The 22,394-nt window shown below is 44.2% G+C and overlaps 1 protein-coding gene and 1 long non-coding RNA gene across 3 annotated transcripts in view; both read left to right on the top strand.

Annotated features, from left to right (window-relative positions):
• Positions 1 to 22,394, top strand: part of LOC309373229 — a 641,932-nt gene that overhangs the window by 139,183 nt on the left and 480,355 nt on the right. The gene's annotated exons all lie outside the window — the stretch shown is intronic.
• The window catches only part of DOK5 (docking protein 5), a 53,855-nt gene that overhangs the window by 19,862 nt on the left and 11,599 nt on the right, over positions 1 to 22,394 (top strand). For both annotated transcript variants that reach the window (XM_081917248.1, XM_081917247.1), the window contains exon 2: positions 14,966 to 15,073. In XM_081917248.1, coding sequence (XP_081773374.1) covers positions 14,966 to 15,073 — 108 coding nt within the window. The remainder of the gene's footprint in view (positions 1 to 14,965; positions 15,074 to 22,394) is intronic.

The raw sequence follows: 22,394 nt of genomic DNA, 5'->3' as shown, positions 1-22,394 counted from the left end.
CTCTGTCTCTCTGTATCTCATTATCTCCCTGTAGTAAAATGAAATGTGTGGTTAGTTCTGCAACTGGTGCATGTCCCTTTTTAAATAAGAACCGTGCGTTTGTAGCAGCAGGAGGGTGATAACAGTGTCACGGGCAAATAACAGTGTCATGCTTAATAAATTTGAGGCATATTTTAGGATGCAGACATAGAAGCCTTACTTCTTCATACTCCTCATTGGTTTAACCATTTTAATTAAAAAGACAGTTTGCATGTAAACTGTGCTGCAGAGGTGGAACGAGTCTGCTTGCTACAGCCATCTGTTCGGTCCCTTTGAAAATGGGATGCTGGACAAGGCAAGCCAGTGACATGATCCAGCAGGTCTCTTACATTCTTATGCCTTGCTTCTTGTGGCAGTGGTGAGCTTCCATTTTGTCAAGCATGCCACAAGTAAAGGTAGTGTCATCTTTTAAAAAAATTAGATAAATAATTCACTTTTTTAAAAAAAAGTATTTATGGTTTATTTGTTTGCTATGGGTGATACTCCAAGTAGACAGACCACTGAAATCAACTGATTTCAATAGGTCTACTTTTGAGTATGACTAAAATTGACTATCACCCTACATTAAGGCCTAAAAGGAGAGAGAAGAGACTAGATGGAGGAAAAAACCAAGTTCTCAGAGTGCCAACATGTTTTTTTATTATTATCATATCAGAATCAAGAAATTCTTTTGACAGCAGCAACATTTCTCAAGATCAACCAGGGCAGATAAAATTCTGATAAGAAGTGTCACCCCACTGAAGGAATTTCTTAACTCTGAAACATGTCGGGCATAGTTTGGGAACTTGTCCTCTCTGGATTTTCTTATATTTACACATGGACATCCAATAGCTTTGTTCTCTGGATGGCACACATAAAACAATAAAATGCAAAATTAAAATACAGTTTCATAAAATCACAGTTTTCAGAGCAGAAAAGCTTCTCCCTGGCAGAAATAGAAACAAACCACAGCTCAAAAGTGGTGGCTAAAACCATGGCAATTTCATACATGTTAAAAACCATAGGAAAAATAAACAAGTCTTCACTTGGCATCGAATAGGCCACAAGAAAGGTGGGAAGGGTATGCCACCACTGAGGTACCACCACTGAGGAGGCCCTTTCCATGGTACCAATTGGAGTGGGACCTCAAAGTTTGGATAGCCATTCTTTTAGGTATCCTGGTCATTTGGATTTAAGAGATGAAATCAGCACTTTAGAATAGTCATGGAAATGGACCCATTAGACTGCCAAGGTATGGCAGGCACCCACTATCTGAACTTCCCAGAAACAACTGAAGACATTTTATTCTGAGAAACTTCCCCAGTTGGCTGCATAGGTCTACTGCCATGTGTGTCTACTATGTCCTGTTCTTAAAATTCATATTTTGGTGTGTGTGTTGTTGGTGCTGCTTTTATTATATTTTGTACATTGACTTGGGATGTATGTTGAAGGCGATTGATAAATAATATTAACCACAACAATATAATGCATATTAAACAAAGCTACACTGGAAGCCACCAGCTCTGGACAGCTCAACTGGACAGCTCACCCTGCTTCCAAAGGCTGGAACCCACCAAATATTGAGAAATAAAAAGAGGGGACCATAATAGAATCTCTTTTCACCTTCATATGCTAAAATTACCTTACTGCAATTACTCTCCTGGAGGTTCATAATGTTCAATGATGTATTGACAATATTTAGGGATGCATTGCCAATAATTAGGGATGCTGTCAAATTCCACCACCATTGGCCTAGAGACTGGAAGCCCAGATATCAAATGGTGTGGAAGCATTGCTGGAAAGGGTCAAGACCTGCCAGACTGCAGATGCAAGGAATCAGAGTTATTTATACCAATAATATGGCTGGGGAGTGTGGCAGCTCTAAACTACTAGAAGCCCCTTCAGTGAACCTTGGAGGACCACTAAGAGAATGTTCTCTTTAAAACAAACATGGGGAACTTGCAGCTTTCCAGATTTGGCTGGATTTCCCATAATCTTTGTTGGGAGTTGATGGGAAGTTGCCTGGCACTGTAGCAGTCATACCTCACCCCTTCCCCCCAAAGGTATTCGAAGGGGCTAGGGAATGTTCAGCATCTTCAACTGGAGTAGCTTCTTGATGCTGCCACCGTACAGCAGTTCTTGAACCTCAAAACTCACCATGGCAGCTTTCATCAGCCTGCTGCCCTCCAGATATTTTGGAGACCAATTCCCATCAGTTCTAGCCATTGTAGTCCAAAACATTTGGAGGGTTCAAAATTTGAAATGACTGGCTTTTCATTGTTGTTGTTGTTTAGTCGTTTAGTTGTGTCCAACTCTTCATGACTCCATAGACCAGAGCACACCAGGCACTCCTGTCTTCCACTGCCTCCCGCAGTTTGGTCATCTCGTCCTCTGTCGTCCCCTTCTCCTTGTGCCTTCCATCTTTCCCAACATCAGGGTCTTTTCCAGGGAGTCTTCTCTTCTCATGAGGTGGCCAAAGTATTGGAGCCTCAGCTTCAGGATCTGTCCTTCCAGTGAGCACTCAGGACTAATTTCCTTAAGAATGGAGAGGTTTGATCTTCTTGCAGTCCATGGGACTCTCAAGAGTCTCCTCCAGCACCATAATTCAAAAGAATCAATTCTTCGGTGATCAGCCTTCTTTATGGTCCAGCTCTCACTTCCATACATCACTACTGGGAAAACCATGGCTTTAACTATACTATATGACTTTAACTATACTATAGGTTCCAGCTTATTCTGTCAGAAACCTGATATAAGCTCTGACCTTTTCAAGCATGCAGGTCGAGTTTAGCATAAAATTCCAGCTGGAAAGCTCTTGACATCTTACTATGTTTCAGAACTTTTGTGAAACAAAATTCCCTGCATGGAGAAATTTTGTCGTGATCCCCCTCCTTTAAGGTAAGTACAATGTTGGTGAAGCAGAAGGCATGGTGAGAAATGTCTCTGTTAATGAGCTGCCACCCTATCTCTAGGTCGTCTATTTTTACAGGTTTATCTCACGTATAGAAAAGTCAAATTTTGGGCACAGAGCCAGGTGTGTAGAATATGATCTTGCACTGCAGGGTATTGCATTCACTTAAAGAAAGAAAAAAAGATAGAATAAAAAAACCAAATTCTTCAGAATACCTGATCTGTCAGTTCTCATAGGTGTTTCCTGGCAGCTTGTACAACCACGGCAGGCACATTCTGCTTTTGTTGTGGAAACAGCAGAATAAATAAAGTGAAATGTCTGTTTTCCAGAAAGTCTTCCATATGCCTCAATGAAGCAGAGCTTGGCCTGATTTGTCCTATGCAGGACAGTAGTGACAGTAATTGTTGTTGTCAGCATCTGTCTGTCTCTGGAGACAATGGAGGAGTAAACTTTTGGGAGTGAAGTCAAACTGTTGGAAGGCCTCAGTGCCTGCTGTAGCTGTAGAAACTGATAAGGGAGAGACATGTTTTGTTGCAGCTGGGGCAGATGACGGCATCTGGCTGTGCTGCTGCAGATGCACCCCGGCGTTTCTTCTCTCTGCGCTCCTCCTCCTCTGGTCACTGCTATGGGTACATGACCTGTCTGTCTCCAGGCACTGTGGTCGTCTGCAAGTGATTCCCACACAGCTGGATCAATGCTGCCAGGCTTTGCAGATGTCTTTGTAATAGAGAGTTGGTCTGCCAACTAGCCTGGTGCTGGAAGCCAGCTCCCTATCTTACATTCTGTGGACATGAGCAAGCTGATTTGGCCTATACACGACTGTAGCGACAGTAATAACATTAGATGACTATTATTATTATTATTATTATTATTATTAAAAATAGAATTTATTGTATTGAAATATACTTTTCTTTATTCTTTTACTGTCTACTTTTCTTCGCATTTTTTCTTTTTCTTCTTTACTTTTTCTTTCTGTTTCTGTTTTATTGGATATTATTCTTTATGTATGGTTTTGTTTTGATTTGTTTACTTTGCAATATGATAAAGAAGTTTAAAAAACAACATCCCAAAATTAGCTTATCAATACCATTGCAGTGCAGTAGCCGCAATGTGGTCTTTTCACACAAATGTCATTCTGGGGATAACTGAGATAAGAACTGCTCTTTGTATTCCAAAAAGCAATATGGAAATAACACCTCAAATTCTTAACCATACATTTCATTTGAAACCAATGCACCTGTTTTGTATATGACAGCACACTGCCATATACCAATGCCCAAACCCTTCCTCCAAGGTACCCTGAATGACTTAGATGTGCCCCCCAAGCAGTCACTGGCATAGAGGCTGGTCAAGGTCAGGGCTGACAGAGGCTTCAGAGATGGTGCTACGCCAGGTACCTTCAAACTGAGAGAGCTCATTGGTAGAGCACATTTGTTCGCAAATATCTCTAGGTGGTGTTGGGAAAGACTGCTTCCTGAAATGTTGGAGAGCTGTCTCGGTCACCGTAGACAATATTGAGAGAGGTGGAATAGGGACCTGGGCCAAGGAACGGTCAACTGATGGCCTGTATACCAGAGTTCATCTGCTCTGGTGGTCCTGTTAGTGGTGAGCCAAGATGAATGATGTATCTCATCAGCATCACTCCCCACCCTGCAAAACAGCCCTCCTAAACCTTTTGATACTTCTATGTACCCTTTAGTGCAGGGGTGTCTTTTGGCATGTTCCATGGCCCCACTCCCTCTTCCTCTTCCTAGGTGAGCAGGTGACACTGTGGTCTAAACCCCTGAGCCTCTTTGGCTTGCTGATCGGAAGGTCGGTGGTTTGAATCCGCATGATAGAGTGAGCTCTGATGAATCCGCATGATAGAGTTGCTCTGTCCCAGCCTCTGCCAACATAACAGTTCAAAAGCACACTAGTGCAAGTAGATAAATAGGTACCGCTGTGGCAGGAAGATAAATGGCGTTTCCATGTGCTCTGGCTTCGTCACGGTGTTTCGTTGCACCAGAAGCGGTTTAGTCATGCTGGCCACTTGACCCAGAAAGCTGTCTGTGGACAAACGCTGGCTCCCATGGCCTGTAAAGCGAAATGAGCGCCGCACCCCATAGTCGCCTTTGACTAGACTTAACTACCCAGGGATCCTTTACCTTTACCTTTTACCCCTTGCAGCAGCCTTCCCCCAAGCATTTTTTAAGTGCCCTGAACTGTGAAAATGCCTCTTGTGTGCTGTTCTGCATAGGCCTGTGACTTCTGTCTAGCTGGAATGTATAACCAACTATAAAAAAGGTAAGAATCATACCCATTGCCCTGGTTTGCGGCCTGAACAGCAACTCTAAGAAAGTGGTTGTCACAGAGCAACTGAAAGCTGTTATCAGCATTTGACTGACCGATGGATCGATTGCATGAGGGCACTGGCCATTTCAAAGACAATGAGGCGAAATGTTTTAAAGACTAAGAGCAGAAGTTTGAACCCTGCTCCGCAACCCAGTGCAAGGCCTGCTGCCAGATTCTGCAATTACATGTTAACAAACTCTTTGTATTTGCTTATTTTGTCCCTCTCCCAGAACGCTGATCTCTATCGTTGTTTTAGCTTTCGTGGTTGTTGGCAGTTTGTCTAAGCAGATGTTGAGCTGAAGAAATTCCAAGTGCCTGAATGGCAGACAGAGAGAGGCAGAAAGGCAGGCAGGCAACCCAACCCCATCTCCTCCTGGTGTTTCTTCAGATATTTGATCCTCCTCATTTAAGAACAAATTGCTTCTGTTCAACTCTTTGGCTGTGAAAAGTATCCAGCTGTAATAGCTGCCATGTGTCGGGATCAATACAAAAGTGTGAAGCCAGTGCTTTTTCTCCTCTTTAACCGGAGAGAGAAAGAGGCAAATGAATCATTTTGAAGAATCAGCACTTAGGGATACATTAAACCTCTTTGTCTTTGTCTGTGTTCATTTCCCCGTAACCCTTATGCACAAGAAAATGAAATCCTGACAATGTGTTTTATTGATCTCTCTGGGTATTGCTATTGCTGTGAGCTTGCTTCCTGAATTAAAGTGTGTTGTGCGCTGCAGTTAGTGTGGGCTTGATCCGGAAGATGTTGCTTTTGGCATGCAGCAGCCCTTGTAAGTTCAATGGGACTTTCTGTCTCAGAGGTGGGGAACCTTTTTCAGGCTGAGGGCCACATGCTCATGGTGTTTGGGACCAGCATAAGAGCCAGTCTAAGGATTGATGGATGAACATGAAACCGCATACACATCCATTTGTGTACTCTCTGATGCAAAAACATAATTTGGACTGGCTACCTCAGCATGTAGCAGTTCCGAGCATGGCCAAGATTATGCATGGGAAATTGCGAGGGGTAGTTGGAGAATTGCTAGGAGACCCCCCCCCCCAAATTTCCCTCACAAAACTATAGTTCGCAGAATGGTTTAACAATCAATCCCTCTTCCCAGGGGATGGAGGGAATTGTAGCTGTGTGAGAGGAACAGTTCTCAGCACTCTTTACAAACCACAGTTCCCAGGTTTTCTTAGGGAAAGGCATGGCTGTTTAAAGTGGGATGATACTGCTTTAAGTGTAAAATGCAGACGGGGCTTAAGTTAGCAAAAACTGGAAATGTTAAGGCTCTGGAATGAGGTTTTAAGTTGATATTTTGGTTCAGGGATAGTGTTTCAACATGAACTGTCAAGGAGAAGCTTTATGCAGCTGTGGTTTTTCAAGCCACTTCATTTCCCCCACGCTCCGCTGAGCAGAAATGCACAGTGTGTTTTATATATTGGATGACAATCTGAATAATTGTTATGAATGGATTTGACAACAGCCAGAGAAACAATGAATTAATGCGCACGTACTAGGCAAGTCTATTATTCAGAGAGCAAAATGCTCTCAAAGGATGTTGTCATTAGACATTTGTGAACCTGATTTCACTTGCTCAATGCTGGAATTTTTAATGAGAAAATTATTATTATTATTATTATTATTACCCTAGCCACTCCATGTTATCTATAGTGATCTAAAATATATAGCCACTATACGTTGTCTATAGTTATGTCTGAACAGGACCTGAATCACTTATGATCCACTAGCCTGAACATAGCTCACAATGTATGGTGGTGTAGCAGGGGCTCTATAGATGTCCCAATTTTGCTATCAGCCTGGAAAAGCAAAAGCAGGGAGAATCATATCAGCATCTAGGAGGAGAAAATACATAGTTCTTGTCTCAGTTTGGCTTGGTGAGTCACAGTTTCTGCAGGACTTATGAAGTACCACCCACTCAGTAACCGAAGAACTGGAAACTGGAAACTATGGACCCGGCTAGATTGGTAAAGAAAAAGTGATTTATCTGTGTTGTATATGCAATGTAACATCATGCCACCAGGTGGTGCTGTGAAGCCCAGTTTTTCTCTACCTGTTTCCCCTGTTTAAATTTGCAACACGTTTAATTGAAACGCTTCTTTGATGTGTCTAGATCCAGCCTATATGTGCCAGGATCAGCAACCATGGTTTAATCTCTGCTCGTTCAGCAAACCATCACCAGGGCTGGGGAACAATTTCCAGCTTGAGAGCCACATTCCCCTGTGAGCAGTTTTCTGGGGGCTGTGACTCTTAACATGACTCTTCCCCGTATGTATCACTGGGGTACATGATAACACAAAAGGTTTGTTTCTACACACCATCCATGCGTTTCTTCATCTGGGCAAGCAGGATGGAGACTTCCAGAATACATTCCAGCCAAGCAGAGACCATGGAGCAGGGCTGGTGAGAGCTGTGGCCTAGAGAGGCCTCAAGGATTGCATTTCTTCTTCAGGTCTGATGTTCCTCACTCCCAGTTTAAAGCTTATCCTTGTCAGACATAATGACAAAGTGCTGTTGTTGTTGTTTAGTCATTTAGTCGTGTCCAACTCTTTGTGACCCCATGGACCAGAGTACCCCAGGCACTCCTGTATTCCGCTGCCTCCCACAGTTTGGTCAAACTCACGTTAGTAGCTTTGAGAACACTGTCCAACCATCTCGTCCTCTGTCGTCCCCTTCTCCTTGTGCCCTCCATCTTTCCCAACATCAGGGTCTTTTCCAGGGAGTCTTCTCTTCTCATGAGGTGGCCAAAGTATTGGAGCCTCAGCTTCAGGATCTGTCCTTCCAGTGAGCACTCAGGGCTGATTTCCTTAGGAATGGATAGGTTTAATCTTCTTGCAGTCCATGGGACTCTCAAGAGTCTCCTCCAGAACCATAATTCAAAAGCATCAATTCTTCGGTGATCAGCCTTCTTTATGGTCCAGCTCTCACTTCCATACATCACTCCTGGGAAAACCATAGCTTTAACTATACAGGCCTTTGTTGGCTAGGTGACGTCTCTGCTTTTTAAGATGCTGTCTAGGTTTGTCATTGCTTTTCTCCCAAGAAGCAGGAGTCTTTTAATTTCGTGACTCCAGTCACCATCTGCAGTGATCATGGAGCCCAAGAAAGTGTCATAAGTAGATGCTTATGCTATCCTTCACAGGGCTGCACTTGAGGCAAAGAAAGCCCATCCTGTTTCTCCACCTGAAGGGAAACTGGAATTGCCACCTCCTGCCTCCCACTTCCACCCCGACTTCCACCACCAACAAGAGCTGCAGCTTTCTGCAAAGCATTGTTGCTTGGCTTCTCCATTTGGTGGTGTGATGTGAAAGCCATGTGGTGCGCAGGAATGCCCTGGTTCTCAGCAAACTCTGTGGGAGTTGGGGCGTTCCATAAAGCCTCCTCCCACTTAGAGCTTCTGAACTGTCAAATTCTGCTTAAAGTAGGGAAGCTGAGTTACATTTCCGCCCGAGCAAACGTCTGTGCTTAGCCCGAGAGAAGATGAGCTGGAGAACTCCTTGCCGCAAGAAAAGGTGTGTGGCAAAGAATTTAGAAAATTCACCCCCAAATGGGTGAGATATTAGTAGAAAATGATGTCAGTAGCTGCCGACTCATTATGCCAAACTCTGCCTCCGCCTGCCACCATTTTGTGGCAGGCTGTGCCCCCTGCACCACCATTTTGTGTCTGGTGGGCCTCAGCAATTTTCAGCTACCTCAAGTGGGCTCTGGGGGTGGAGAGTTTGAGAGCCCTTGATGTACAGGAACTGAATCAAAACCTCTCAAAGAATAAGTGTGTGGTGTTTTCTAACCTTTCGATAAATGCCACACAAATTGACGCCATTGTTAGCATAAGCCGTAGTATACCCCCGAAGGTTTCAGATGTTGAGAAACCGGCCCTAGAGTCATGACTTGAAGATTTACAGAAGGGAGAAATTTACAGAAATTCACTTTGACTAGAAGCAAATCCCTTCTCAGCAGTATCGTTATTACCCTCGACAAATAAGCATGTTTACCTTCTGGCTGCTAGCATTACAGATTCAAACAATCCTGCTTAACCTTTGCAAATAATCCTAGGGTTATTTTAATAAGGCACAAACTGTTCACCCACCAGCTGGATTCCCTAAATCTTTAGCTGTGCTTTTATTTGCCAAGCTGTTGAACGCAATGCCACCTGGATGCCTCAGCGGTTGCTGGCGTACCTCTGCACTCGCTGGAAACAGAGTTTGGTTTCCTAATCCTGTGTAGTTATTTTACCATCAAACGTCGCCATTCTTCTCTGGCGATGATGTATATCTTTGGTACCTAGATCTGTCATCCTGAACGTGGAACTCAAGCAAGTGGGGATAAAATATTGCCTCAGATTGGATGGTTTTGTTCACAAAAATGAAGGCCCTTTTTGTGTCTCAGGCAATCCTTTTCAGAGCTCTCAAAAACTGGCTCGGATCCAAAGAGCCATGCAATTAGCTGTGCATGCCCCCCAAAGGGGTTTGGGTTGCATTTCTCTGAAAGCAGATCTCTAGTCACCTGGCAAACCTGCATTGAAAAGCAGGAGGGGTTCAGAAGCATTTTGGGATATGGCATGTTGTTCAAAGGGATAACAAAATATGTTAAAAAAAACCTTGTCAAATCGCTCTTGCAATCCTCACCTCAGTTTGTATCGTGTGCTTTGAGAAACACAGAGAAAATATTGTAGTACAAATGTGGATGTAGTAACAACAACAACAACAACAACAATAATAATTTATACCCTGCCCATCTGGCTGAGTTTCCCCAGCCACTCTAGGCGGCTCGCAATCAAGTTTTAAAAACAGTATAGCATTAAATATTAAAAACTTCCCTTCAGATGTCTTTTAAAAATAGGATAGCTGCTTATTTCCTTCACATCTGAAGGGAGGGTGTTCCACAGGGTGGGCACCACTACCGAGAAGGCCCTCTGTCTGGTTCCCTGTAACCTGAACCTCCATCTGGTTCCCTGTAACCAATGAGGGAAGCGCCAGAAGGCCCTCGGCGCTGGATCTCAGTGTCCGGGCTGAACGATGGGGGTGGAGACGCTCCTTCAGGTATACAGGACCGAGGCCATTTAGGACTTTAAAGGTCAGCACCAACACTTTGAATTGTGCTCGGAAACGTACTGGGAGCCAATGCAGATCTCTCAGGACCAGGCGGCCACTCCACACCAGTCTAGCTGCCGCATTCTGGATTAATTGCAGTTTCCGGGTCACCTTCAAAGGTAGCCCCACATAGAGCACTAGTAAATACTTAGTAAATACTAATAGTAAATACTTTCCAAGCTGTAGTAGAGGATGGTCAACATAATGGGGTTCACGTGTGGTAGAACGAAGTGTGCTGTGAGTTGTATTGTTTTCTTTATAGAAGCTCTAATAAAGGGTTTGGGAAGCTGCCAGCCCACAGATGTTGGACTCCAATTTCTGTCAGCCCCAACCAACGCATTCAGCAGTCAAGGATGATGGCATTTGTCATACAACAACATCTGGAGGGTCTCCATCTCTGTTCTTTTGAATGCACATGTGGAAGGTCTGCTGCCATGATGTCCCCACCCCCAATGGATTTTTTAAAATAATCCATTATGTAGGTCTGTAAGGATCAAAGTGGATGTGACACACAGAGGACTTCCATGACTCGAATAACTGATTTTTTCCCCTTACAAAATCCAGTCCTCCATTTTAGATGGTAATATGCTCACCCACTTTGAAATATGGTAAGCTAGCCCTCAAGGCCAGCCCAAGACATTTTGCAGCCTGAGGCAAAGGACAAGATGGGACCCTCTCCACATTCTAAGTATAGAAACTGCAAAACTATAAGGAGGCAATAGATCCCTGCCTGAAATCTTGCAGAGCTGCTATCAGTCACTGTGGACAATGCTAATTTAGATAGTTAGTATAAGGTAACTCTGTGTATCTTGGTGGATAAATGGACCTATACAGTTGTACCTTGGGTTACAAACACTTTGGAAGTAACCCGGAAGTAGTACCTCGGGTTAAGAACTTTACCTCAGGATGGGAACAGAAATCGCGTGCCGGCGGCCCAGCAGCAGTGGGAGGTCCCATTAGCTAAATGGTACCTCAGGTTAAGAATGGTTTCAGGTTAAGAACGGACCTCCGGAACGAATTAAGTTCTTAACCTGAGGTACCACTGTATGTTTTATATGTTCACTTTGCATATTCTGTCTTTTCCCCATTTTACTGGTGCCCCCAGTCCTATAAAATGAAACCATCAGAAAAAACCTTTAACTGGCTTCTGAAACCATTGCATTCTGAAATTACTCCCAAACCATCCTGAGCTCTCTGAATTCGCTGTCAAAGCCATTTAATTCCAGTGCATCACCCCATTGTATCCTTTTGCCTGGTATTCCCGCCCCAGTCTTTCCCCAAGTATATAATATACTGTAAACTGTCCTGCAAACAAAGCCCCCAGTTCCTTCTCAAGGATACGTAATGAGAAAGGAAGATGCACTGCCAGCTTTAATTATACAATCATTAGGTTTGTACAGCATCTCAATACCAACAAAGCCAATCCTTAGGCGGTCCTGTTCTCCTGGGACCCTACATTGCTTTGCATTAGCATATCTACCACTTGTGTTTTCCCAGTTGGCTCTACAATGGCTAATGCTCACAGAGCTATTCAGTAATCATTTTCATATTAGGCTGTTACGTTGTTTACTTAGTATATTGCCCCCTTTGGAAAATATAGAGAATTCTACGCTTGATCTCTAATCTGCTTCGTTTCAGCAAAATATAGTTTCCCTCTTTCAGCAACATGCTTATTTGTCTTGACTTCCTTTCACATGTAGGTGCATGGACACTAAAGCACCCTCTGGTGTACAACCTGCCGCTCCATTTCACTTGTGGTGAGGTTCATTTCGAAGTGTTAAGTATGGTAACATATACTGCTGGACAACTTTGCTTTGTTATTTCATTCTGGCACAACCTCCTGATATGTTTTTTAAATTATGCGGCTAAGTTTCGTTCCTTCTTGGTTGCCGAAACACAGTGCCTCTGTTCCCTTTTATCCCCCACATAACCATCTGCCCATATAGTAAGTGGTGCTGTTTAAGTTGCAGCTATCTTATAATAAGTACAGCAAATCAGCTGTGTGTCTAAACATTGTACGAACCATCCCCAGGTTTTTAACAAAGAGAATTGTTATGATCGGTTTCCCAACATGTTGGCTTCTGAAGCGGGTGCAGAACAAGCTGTTGCAGAAGAAACAAAGACAGCAAGGAAAGGGCCTCCAGGATTGCTTAGCAGAATGTATTACAGGCAGAAAAGAATTTTCCCTGGTTGCATCTGTGAGTTGGTGTGGATATTCTCATTATACAGCCTAGGGACTAGGTGGCACTGGACTTAGTTGTATCTGGGAGCAGTCAGAAATTTCCCAGGTCTCTTCTGCTCTTGGTGAAGGGAGACAATAAAGTTCTTGCCTAGCTTCCTGACTGTTCCTGACTGGTGTGTCCTCTACGCCTTCTATGGCAATCGCCTACTAGTACTGGCGGAGGAAGGGGGCGGGGGGAGCATACCGCCCCCAGACCACATTCCCGGTGGGGTGCCATTGTGGTGGGGTGACCCCTGGGCTGGGTGGGGTGGACACCCGCTGGGGTGACCCCTGGGCTGGGCGCCATGCCCCCGGGATGTGCACCATGCCCCTGCGGGCAGTGTGCCATAACCCTGGACGCACGCCACACCCCCGGGGCGTGCACCAGCTATGCCCCCACCTGCTCTCTGCCCCCGGTGCTGGAACATGGAGATCACCACTGCTTACTAGGGAGGTTCACATAACCTTTTGCTTGCAGGTCGAAAGGGCGTGTGGGGATGCTGTGGAGGGTATCCGCAACACCATCAACCACCCTACTGTGAGTGGGCACAATGCTCCTGTCCTGCCCCAACCATAGACACCCACAGCAGAAATTACTCCCCTCTGATGTGTGTTCAGCCAGCATGGGAAAGGGCTGTGCCTGTGTACTACACGTAGTGTGGAGACATAAGGGGAAGACCCTGACTGGCCAACATCCCCTAATTGAATTTCTTTATTTAATATTTGCTCCTAAATATGACTACCAAAAGGTTTTCAAAAATAACTGATCTGTTATGTAACATGTATTGTATACAGCAAACGAACGGACAAGCTACAATGCAAGTGACAGCACATTTTGAAAGCAGCTTAAGAGTCGAGGATCCCTCCCTCTTGCCAAGGGACATCTTACTCACAGCATGCAATGTTCACCTCACTCACAGCGAGATGCACACTACACCCAGATCCTTATGTCAACACAAGTCGTACAATGTCTGCTAGTCATCCCATTCTACCCCCACACCTTAGAAACATCCATAAGCACACCACCCACTCAGTCACTCCAGTATCTCCCAGTCACTTGTGTCGCCAACCACTATCACCAATCTCTCCGCCCACTCTACTAAAAATGTACAGAAACACTAGGAGGCAATAGAACCATTCACTGATAGACGCATATAAAATATCAGGGAAAAAATCCATCCACCAACCACATGTTCTAGATGTAGTCATTACAATGACCCTGTAAGGCGGGTCAGTATGAGACTGATGCTGAGAGACACCACCTTGCCTGACACACCACCTAGGACAGGGGTGGACAGCATGGTACCCCTGCCAGCTGTTTTGGACTACAAGTCCCATCATTTGTGAACATTGGCAGTGCTGGTTGAGTGATGGGAGTTGTATTCCACAACATCTGCAGACCACTGCATTGGTTGCCCCTCCACCTAGTATGTTCATGGTGAGAGGAGATTTGAAACAGGATCGTCTAGCTCCCTGTGCCAGCTTTCAGATGTAGTCCTTTCCTTTTTCCTCTTCTAACAACTACCAATGGTTTTACATCTTTCAGCCATTTACCATCACTACTGTAATGGGTGTATATGAAGTTGTTATTCTGCATCAAAGGCAATTTGAATCTCTCTTGAATTATGCAATTACCAGCGTAATACAGGGATACTCTTTAAAGATTATCTTGCCATTCCTCTGTGCTCACTGCCAGCAATTATGGCATTGTGGGATTGGGGATCGGGTTGCTACTTATGCACCACCCCCACACACAAAAAAGGATAAAAGAGAACATGCTTCTTCATATGTACAGATGCAGATTTGGAAATAATTACTTTACACATTGCACAGGTCCCAGGTTCAAAATACAGGACCCCCAGGTAGGGCTGGGAATGGTCCCTGCCTAACACCCTGGAGAGTTGCTGCCAGGCAGTATGGACATGGTTGAGCTAGATAGACAAATAGTGTGACTCATAAGGCAGCTTCCTATGTTCCTAACAGAAATAGGAACCCTATATATAATAATCAATAATCAATAATATTTTATTATTTATGCCCCGCCCATCTGGCTGAGTTTCCCCAGCCACTCTGGGTGGCTCCCAATCGAGTGCATATATTTTAAGATAGTAGAGAAGACTGCGACTAAGTGATCTGTGGGCCTGCCCAGGTGCGAAGAGTGGACAGGGAAATTCAAAGGAAATGGACATCATTTGGGAAAGCAGGAGGAGAAAGAGTCTGAGAAAGAGGAATCAAAACCAACTCAAGGCATTTTGCTGAGCTGAGTACCCACCCCTTGCATTTTTATGGGACTCTTCATTCCCCCAAATGGAATATTTGAAAATAATTATTTGTCACAAGGTTCACTTTTTAAAAATAATAATAATGTGTTTCAATGTTCCTAGATTTATCAGAGATGCTGGCTAGTCTTCAAGAAAGCATCAAGCAAAGGGCCCAAAAGAATAGAGAAATTTTCAGATGAGCGTGCTGCTTACTTCAGATGCTATCATAAGGTAAGAGAACGTGCATGCTTCCTCTGTGTCTCCTTCACAAGAAGGTTTTCCCATGTAAGTAGCTTCCATGGTTAATCTAGACTTTAGCGGCAATTCTGCTAATGATTCATTGTGATTTAGGCCCTATTTCCAGGGCTATCCTACCCATGAGGCCGGGTGAGGTGGTCGCCTCAGGTGGCAGTTCCGCCCACTGCCCTTGCTGCCAACCCATCCACATGTCTCCCCAATCTCCCCAATGCGCCACTGACACTTCACTAGTCCTCCCTCTCTGGGCCCATTCTGCACATCCACCCAAGAACATCTGGCTGACCACAGAATGCTGGATTAGATGGGATTTTTGCCTGACCCAGCAGAGGCTCTTCTTAAGGTCTATTCTTCCTATCAGTTTATAATCAGCCTTAGAGAAGATATAAACAGTATATTTAAATTGTAACTTTAAAAATTAATACATCCCTTTCAGAGAATACCTATCAGGGGTTGTATCAATGGAAACAATATAATTCGTTCATCATTTGCATAATCGTTGTTGCTAGATAGAAAAGTTTCTGAGACTCCTTGTAAAACAAAAATCAGTTGGGGATCACTCTGCCTGAGAAAGGTACATGTGTAATTCCCCTCAGCACCATAACAATAATAGACCCTTTAATTTTTAATCTTTGACGGCAACAGCTTAATATATTAGAAAATTGGGATTTAGGTGTGCAAACAGTCTCGGCGCCTGAGAGCGAAAAGATAAGCTTTTGGTGGCTGATCCATTCTTATTTGGCTTGAGAGGTGTTTAAGGAATAAATCTCATGAGAATACCACATTTGAATCTCCTTAAACTATTTGCTCCGATCTACATCTCTCAGATGCATAATTTATACAGGACTGGCCATGAAGCCTGGGGGACAGTTGGCCCTACGTGTGTCTCGAAATAGAAGTTCAGGGGAAATTTATCTGAGGCCATTTTCAAAAGGCACGAGAAGAGACTCAAAATCCCTTCCTCTGCTTCATCTCATCTCCTATTGGGATTGCGCAGAATGTATATTTAGAGCACTTTAATTTCGGCTCATCACAGAAGGTGTGTCATCTGTAATGATACTGAGCTGACAAATTATTGATGCAAATCTTATGTCTCTTTTACTCTCTCCCCTTCTTCACATGGTAATGTGAGGTATAAGTGGTACATCCACCTCTGAATGATGTGGGAATTAGGGCTGAAATGGAAGATCATAGTCTCTTAAACACTTGCTTCTTTAAAATGGGTCTTTATTTCCTTCCCTTGCATAATCCAGAGACTAGATTCTCTGCCACTCAAGGTATGTAGCTATCCATTAAACCCTGTTTATGTTGGTGTAATGTGAACAGTGGGTTAAATTACACAGTGCTTGGTCTCAACTCTTGAGGAGCACATCCCCATGTCTGGATGTTCTGAGATAAGGGTGCCAGGTGCCCTGGGTTACCGTAGCAACACCAGCAAGGCCTCCTCTCGATGTGACATTCACCCGCCAGGCTGCACTGGTCCGTGTGGCGTCTCCTGGGGGGGGGGGCAGGCATGGAGAGAGTTGGCTGTTTCATCCTTTTCCCCTAGCTCAGAGGCAGTAGTTCTGGAGGTGGGAAGTGGGACATTCCCAGATCCAGATGGAAGCTGGGAATGCTGGGAATATGGGATGTACTGGTAAAAACAGGGCAATTCAGGGTATGGTGATATCTACAGACTTCCTAGAACTTCTACATTTGCAACCATAATTACAAATAAAGCCGACCCTTTGACATGTATGTTTATTTGTTTATTGTGGTTTATTAATCAAAAGTAAACAGTAATCCAACTAATCAAACCCTAGATTACCACACTAAGGTAAAGGTAAAGGTACCCCTGCCCGTACGGGCCAGTCTTGACAGACTCTGGGGTTGTGCGCCCATCTCACTTAAGAGGCCAGGGGCCAGCGCTGTCCGGAGACACTTCTGGGTCACGTGGCCAGCGTGACATCGCTGCTCTGGCGAGCCAGAGCTGCACACGGAAACGCCGTTTACCTTCCCGCTGGTAAGCGGTCCCTATTTATCTACTTGCACCCAGAGGTGCTTTCGAACTGCTAGGTTGGCAGGCGCTGGGACCGAGCAGCGGGAGCGCACCCCGCCGCAGGGATTCGAACCGCCGACCTTTCGATCGGCAAGTCCTAGGCGCTGAGGCTTTAACCCACAGCGCCACCTGCGTCCCAAAGACAGCAGCAAAAGTCAAGACACACACACTATGGTACCACTGATCCACAAACAACAACAGAATCAAAAAGCTTATGTAAAAAAGGATTTTTGTTCAGTTGTCAGCAGAAAACAAATACAGAAGATGCCCAGACTTCTCATGGAAGGAGTACTAGCACTGAAGAAGCCTTCTTGTCATGTCACACTGAACAACAGCACTCTCTTTTTTATGTATAGAGCCAGGAATTCTAAAACATACTAAACCTTTATTGGCCTCGTTGGAGTCAATAATGTGTTCTAATAAGCATCACAGGCAATGATTTAGGATCAGTTTAATTCCACAGTGCCTGGAACTGATATAATCTAGCTGTTTTTTCCTAGTGATTTATTGCACTAGCTCATCTGACTTATGTTCCCTTGCCTTGGTGATGTATGATGCTGACATATATCTCTGATGATCTGGCTTTATAGATACATGGGCATAGATCCAGAGATTCCTTCTGCCAGTGGCAGCATCCTGGGAGCATAGTTACATGCATGAGATGCTCCCAGTGCCTGCTGGTGGAAGGTAGCTTTAAATATTCCCCTTGCAGTCCATCTGAAACAGTGGAGGAGGTGCTGTAGGAATTAGTGAAAGTTGCCTTCCCGCAGCTTCCAGAAGTGAGATCCTGTGTTGGATTGGCAGCCCTTCCTTTCATGGGAAAGAACTCTGGACCCAAGTCGTGGTCAAGGGAAATTATATGTGGAAGGCTTTGCCTAATCAGGTGGTAGGAGAAATGTTTGAAAGGAGAAGATATGAGGGTATCTTTTTCAGCTCCCTTATGCTATCTGAGGAATGCCAGCACAGTGTTGCACAGCATGTCTGCAGGGAGGCCTAGAACAGCATGAGGATTCAAGATCGGTGAGAACATACTGAATTTTCTGGAACAATATGCAAACTGAAACATCTTTTTAAATTGGCACCTCACTGTCTTTTGCAATTCAGCTCTCCAGCCAAGTAACATGTACAAAAATGCATATGTGAGCAAAAATAACATACACAAATGCATTGTATTACAGAAAATAGCTTTGCAAAAATGTGTACGTTAAGGAAAATTTATATATAACATCTAACAATATTTGGAGAAATTGGAAAAACGAGTGTTAGGCCTCTTTGGAAAGGTCTACAGCAGTTTGTAGAATCCATTCCAGATATTATAGTGTACACTGGAGTTTTGGCAGAGTAGAATGAATCCATTCTGCCCAAACTCTTCAAAGCAGATCTCAGGCAGCTTCTCATTCCCAGTTGTGGTTTTGGTTATATATCACCCTAATGTATGCATCGTCTGGCTATTATTGAGTAGAACAGAATTTATTGTGTTCACATAGATGAATGCTTCTTGCTCTCTGCAATATCAAATCAGGACCTTTGGCTCCATGAAGATAACAATCATGGGAGATGAACAATCTTCCTTGCCTGCTTTATGAACTGATGCCAAAATGAAGTGCAAACGGTGGGAAGGACAAGTAGCAAAAAGAAAACAAATTTTACTCTTCAGGTGAATGAACTTTGAAGCCTCAAATGTGAACTGAGGCTTGCAAGATGTACGTTGAAATATATTGCTCTGCCTTTTGGATTTTTGCATAGCAGTTGCTCTTTCGGTGTCTGACCTTTAAGGATGAATTGATAACGTGAATAAATCGAGTAATGCTTCACTTTTATTACTTCCTTCCCTCCTAAACAGCATAAAGCCATCACAGGCAGCCAATAGTCCATGTCTCATCCATATACAGTTACCTTCATAAAGAGCTTGCTATGAGAAAGCGTTTCAAAATAGAGTGTGATATCTCATTTCCTTCTACTCAGAGGAGACCCAATCATATTAATGAACTTAATTACTTAAGCATGATTAAGTACTCTGAGTGTCATTAATGCTGGATATCGCCCGGAATTCAGATTAAATCTATCTTGAAAATATTAAGCCTTTGTAACCAAATAAATGATGGCATATTTTCATTTAATTGAGAAAAATATATGGAAGAAAGCTAGATTTCAACAAGGCAAGAATAAAATCACCTTGTTTGGGTTGGGCAATGTCTTTCCTTCCCCTTTGCATGGTGTGTGTGTGAGAGAGAACATTAATGTGTGTGCATGTGTGTGAGTGAGAGAATGAGAGAAATTATCAGGTGGTAAGGTGACGGTGTGGGTTAGACCACAGAGCCTAGGGCTTGCCGATCAGAAGGTCGGCGGTTTGAATCCCCGTGATGGGGTGAGCTCCTGTTGCTCAGTCCCTGCTCCTGCCAACCTAGCAGTTCGAAAGCACATCAAAGTGCAAGTAGATAAATAGGTACCGCTCCGGCGGGAAGGTAAACGGCGTTTCCGTGCACTGCTCTGGTTTGCCAGAAGTGGCTTAGTCATGCTGGCCACATGACCCCGAAGTTGTCTGCGGACAAACGCTGGCTCCCTCAGCCTATAGAGCGAGATGAACACCGCAACCCCAGAGTCATCCATGACTGGACCTAATGGTCAGGGGGTACCTTTACCTTTAAGGTAGTATTAGTTACATATGGTAGAAATTTAGGCATTCAGATCAGACTTAATATTTGTTGTTTTTTTAATAAAGCTTTCTCATAATACAATAGGATAAAAAAACTAATGTAAATAAAAGCAAAAACAGAGAGAGAAGGAGGAAAGAAAATACAGAATCCTTGTTTCACACAGAAAGTGGTGGACCCACCTGATCTCTCACCCTGGGAGGTCTTCCCTTCCCTGCCTCAGTTCAGCCTTCATCTTTGCATCCCACTCTAATAACAACTCTGCTGGATTGGACCACAGGGCATCTTGCCCACCAGTCTCCTTCAAACACTTCTGAGCCAGAAGCTTCTTGGAACTATTCCAGCAAAGCATGAAGGCAACAACATCTTCTGTTATTTTGTCCGCAGTATCTAGTAATGAGAGATAGGTTAAGATGAGATGTCATGACTGCCCCATGAGCCTCATGACCCCATTGGGAGTTGAATGTGTGAATCAACTGAAAGGCTAGAGGCAGGAAGGAGAAATATATATAGGAATAGAGGTGAAGTGCAGATAATTATCGGTATGTCTGCCCGGTGGAATGGCAGGGTACCTGATGGCTTTTTGAGAGGATTAGACATAGAATGGAAGATGGCAAGATCCCCAAGGACATGCTCTGTGGGGAGCTGGCTTCAGGCACCAGACCCTTTGGCAGACCAAATCTGTGTCATAAAGATATCTGCAAACATGACAGGAAGGCTGGCAACCCGCCATGTGGGAATCCCTTGCAGATGACTGCAGTGTCTGGAGACAGACAGACAGGTCATGTATCCACAGCAGTGACCACAGGAGAAATGACCACTAGCAGGAGTGCAGAGAGAAGAAATGCCATAGTGCACTGGCAAAAACCGAACACCTTCATTTGCCCCAGCTGCAACAAAACATGTCTCTCCTGTGTTGGTTTCAGCAGCCAGAGCCGGTGCTGTAACTCACCAACGGTTTGACTCAATGGCATACTCTTCCATTGTCTCTTGAGACAGATGAATGTCAACACTGAGAAGAATATATTTGCCTATCTGAACGGGGGGATGAAAGGAATCTGTGTGCTTGCCAAGGAAGGTTCATTACTGAGCTATTTGAAGTGCCTCAGATCACTCTCCTTCCCAGGCTGAGGGGGGAAAATGGAGAAAACAGGATATATACTGGAACAGTGCGATTTTTGCAGCTGCTGTTGAAGTTGTAAACCAATGAACCAGGTGGCGGAGCGCTGGAGAACTTCTGGAACAACAATGGGGTATTAACATGCCCAAGGCATGATGGAGAGCAGTAATGGCTGGGAAGACCACGGATAGAATAAATGTCACACACAGGAGGAATAAGGATATAGTTTGAATGATTCACGTATAGGGTTTATAAATCATTTAATGTGTCAATTTTGCAGTTGTTGTATAAGGGATGGTTATTCTGAATGGAATGTAACAGATGAATAAGACCTTGGAATGCAGAAACAAATTAAATCATCAAACCATCAATTCTAGCATGAGGGAGGCTACCTACATTATATAATTGGGCATCTAAATGATTGGGATTAGTAATTGTATTGTATTGTAATTTGGCATTGCTATCATGAGACTACCGTTGGATTATTGTAATTGAAAACTAATAAAAATTATTGTTAAAAAACAAGGCTATCGGGAGCTACTAGCCATAATGACTATGTTCTATCTCCTCTATCCAAGGCAGCATGTGTCTGAATAAGGGTTGCTGGGAATTGCAGGTGGGCAGAATGCTGTTGCACTCATGTCTAAGTTGCAGGCTTCCCAAAGGCATCTGGTCAGCAACGAGATGCTGATAATAATAATAATAATAATAATAATAATAATAATAATAATAATAATAATAATATCTTTATTGTCATTGCCCCCTCTCGGGGATGAATCCAGATGAATCATTGGCCTGAACCAGCAGACTCATTTTAAATTCTTATGCAACGTGGTAGAATCATGAGATTCCCAGCTATTTTATGTTAAGCTATTTTTAATGTACTTTAAATGGTTGTGAGCTGCCTTGGGACCTTAGGGTGAAGGGTGGAATCATCATCATCATTATCCAGTTCTCTGCCCAAGTGGTAAAAATCTGGGAGGACACACATCTGAGCCAAGCTATTGCCAGATGGGCCTGATGTTCTTTCTTGTGCACATCCACCAGCAAAACTGCTGCACTAGCACTCTGCTCTTGAGCTTTGAGCACTCAGAATCCCATACCTTAGTAATGCAGATCCCTGCCTATTGTGCTGGCCCTGCTGTCTTAAGCATATGTGGTGCCGGAGTGTAAAGATCCACCTGGTGCCCCCCCCCAGGTTGCCCAGCCCCAGGCGTGCAGTAGGGTGGAGCCGGCTGGCCGCCTCAGAGCCTTGCTGGCTTGCTCACCCCCAACTCATGGCACAGAGCCACCCGCAGGAGAAGAGTACCCCGCGGCGCTCTGACCGACAGGTGGTCTCTTCCCCAGACTCAACTCTTGGGCCCCGTACTCTTGGCCTAGCGCCCCTGAGAGCCTGGCGCCTGGGTGCCCCGTACCCCTAGCACCTATGGGTAAGACGGCCCTGGTCAGATTCATCCTTTTTATTCATTGTGAATACACAGATTA

Source organism: Podarcis melisellensis, assembly GCF_964234715.1.
Source record: "Podarcis melisellensis genome assembly, chromosome: 6".
Lineage (NCBI taxonomy): Eukaryota > Metazoa > Chordata > Lepidosauria > Squamata > Lacertidae > Podarcis > Podarcis melisellensis.
The sequence above is the reverse complement of the archived record's forward strand: the minus strand, read 5'-3'. Positions and strand labels throughout refer to the sequence as shown.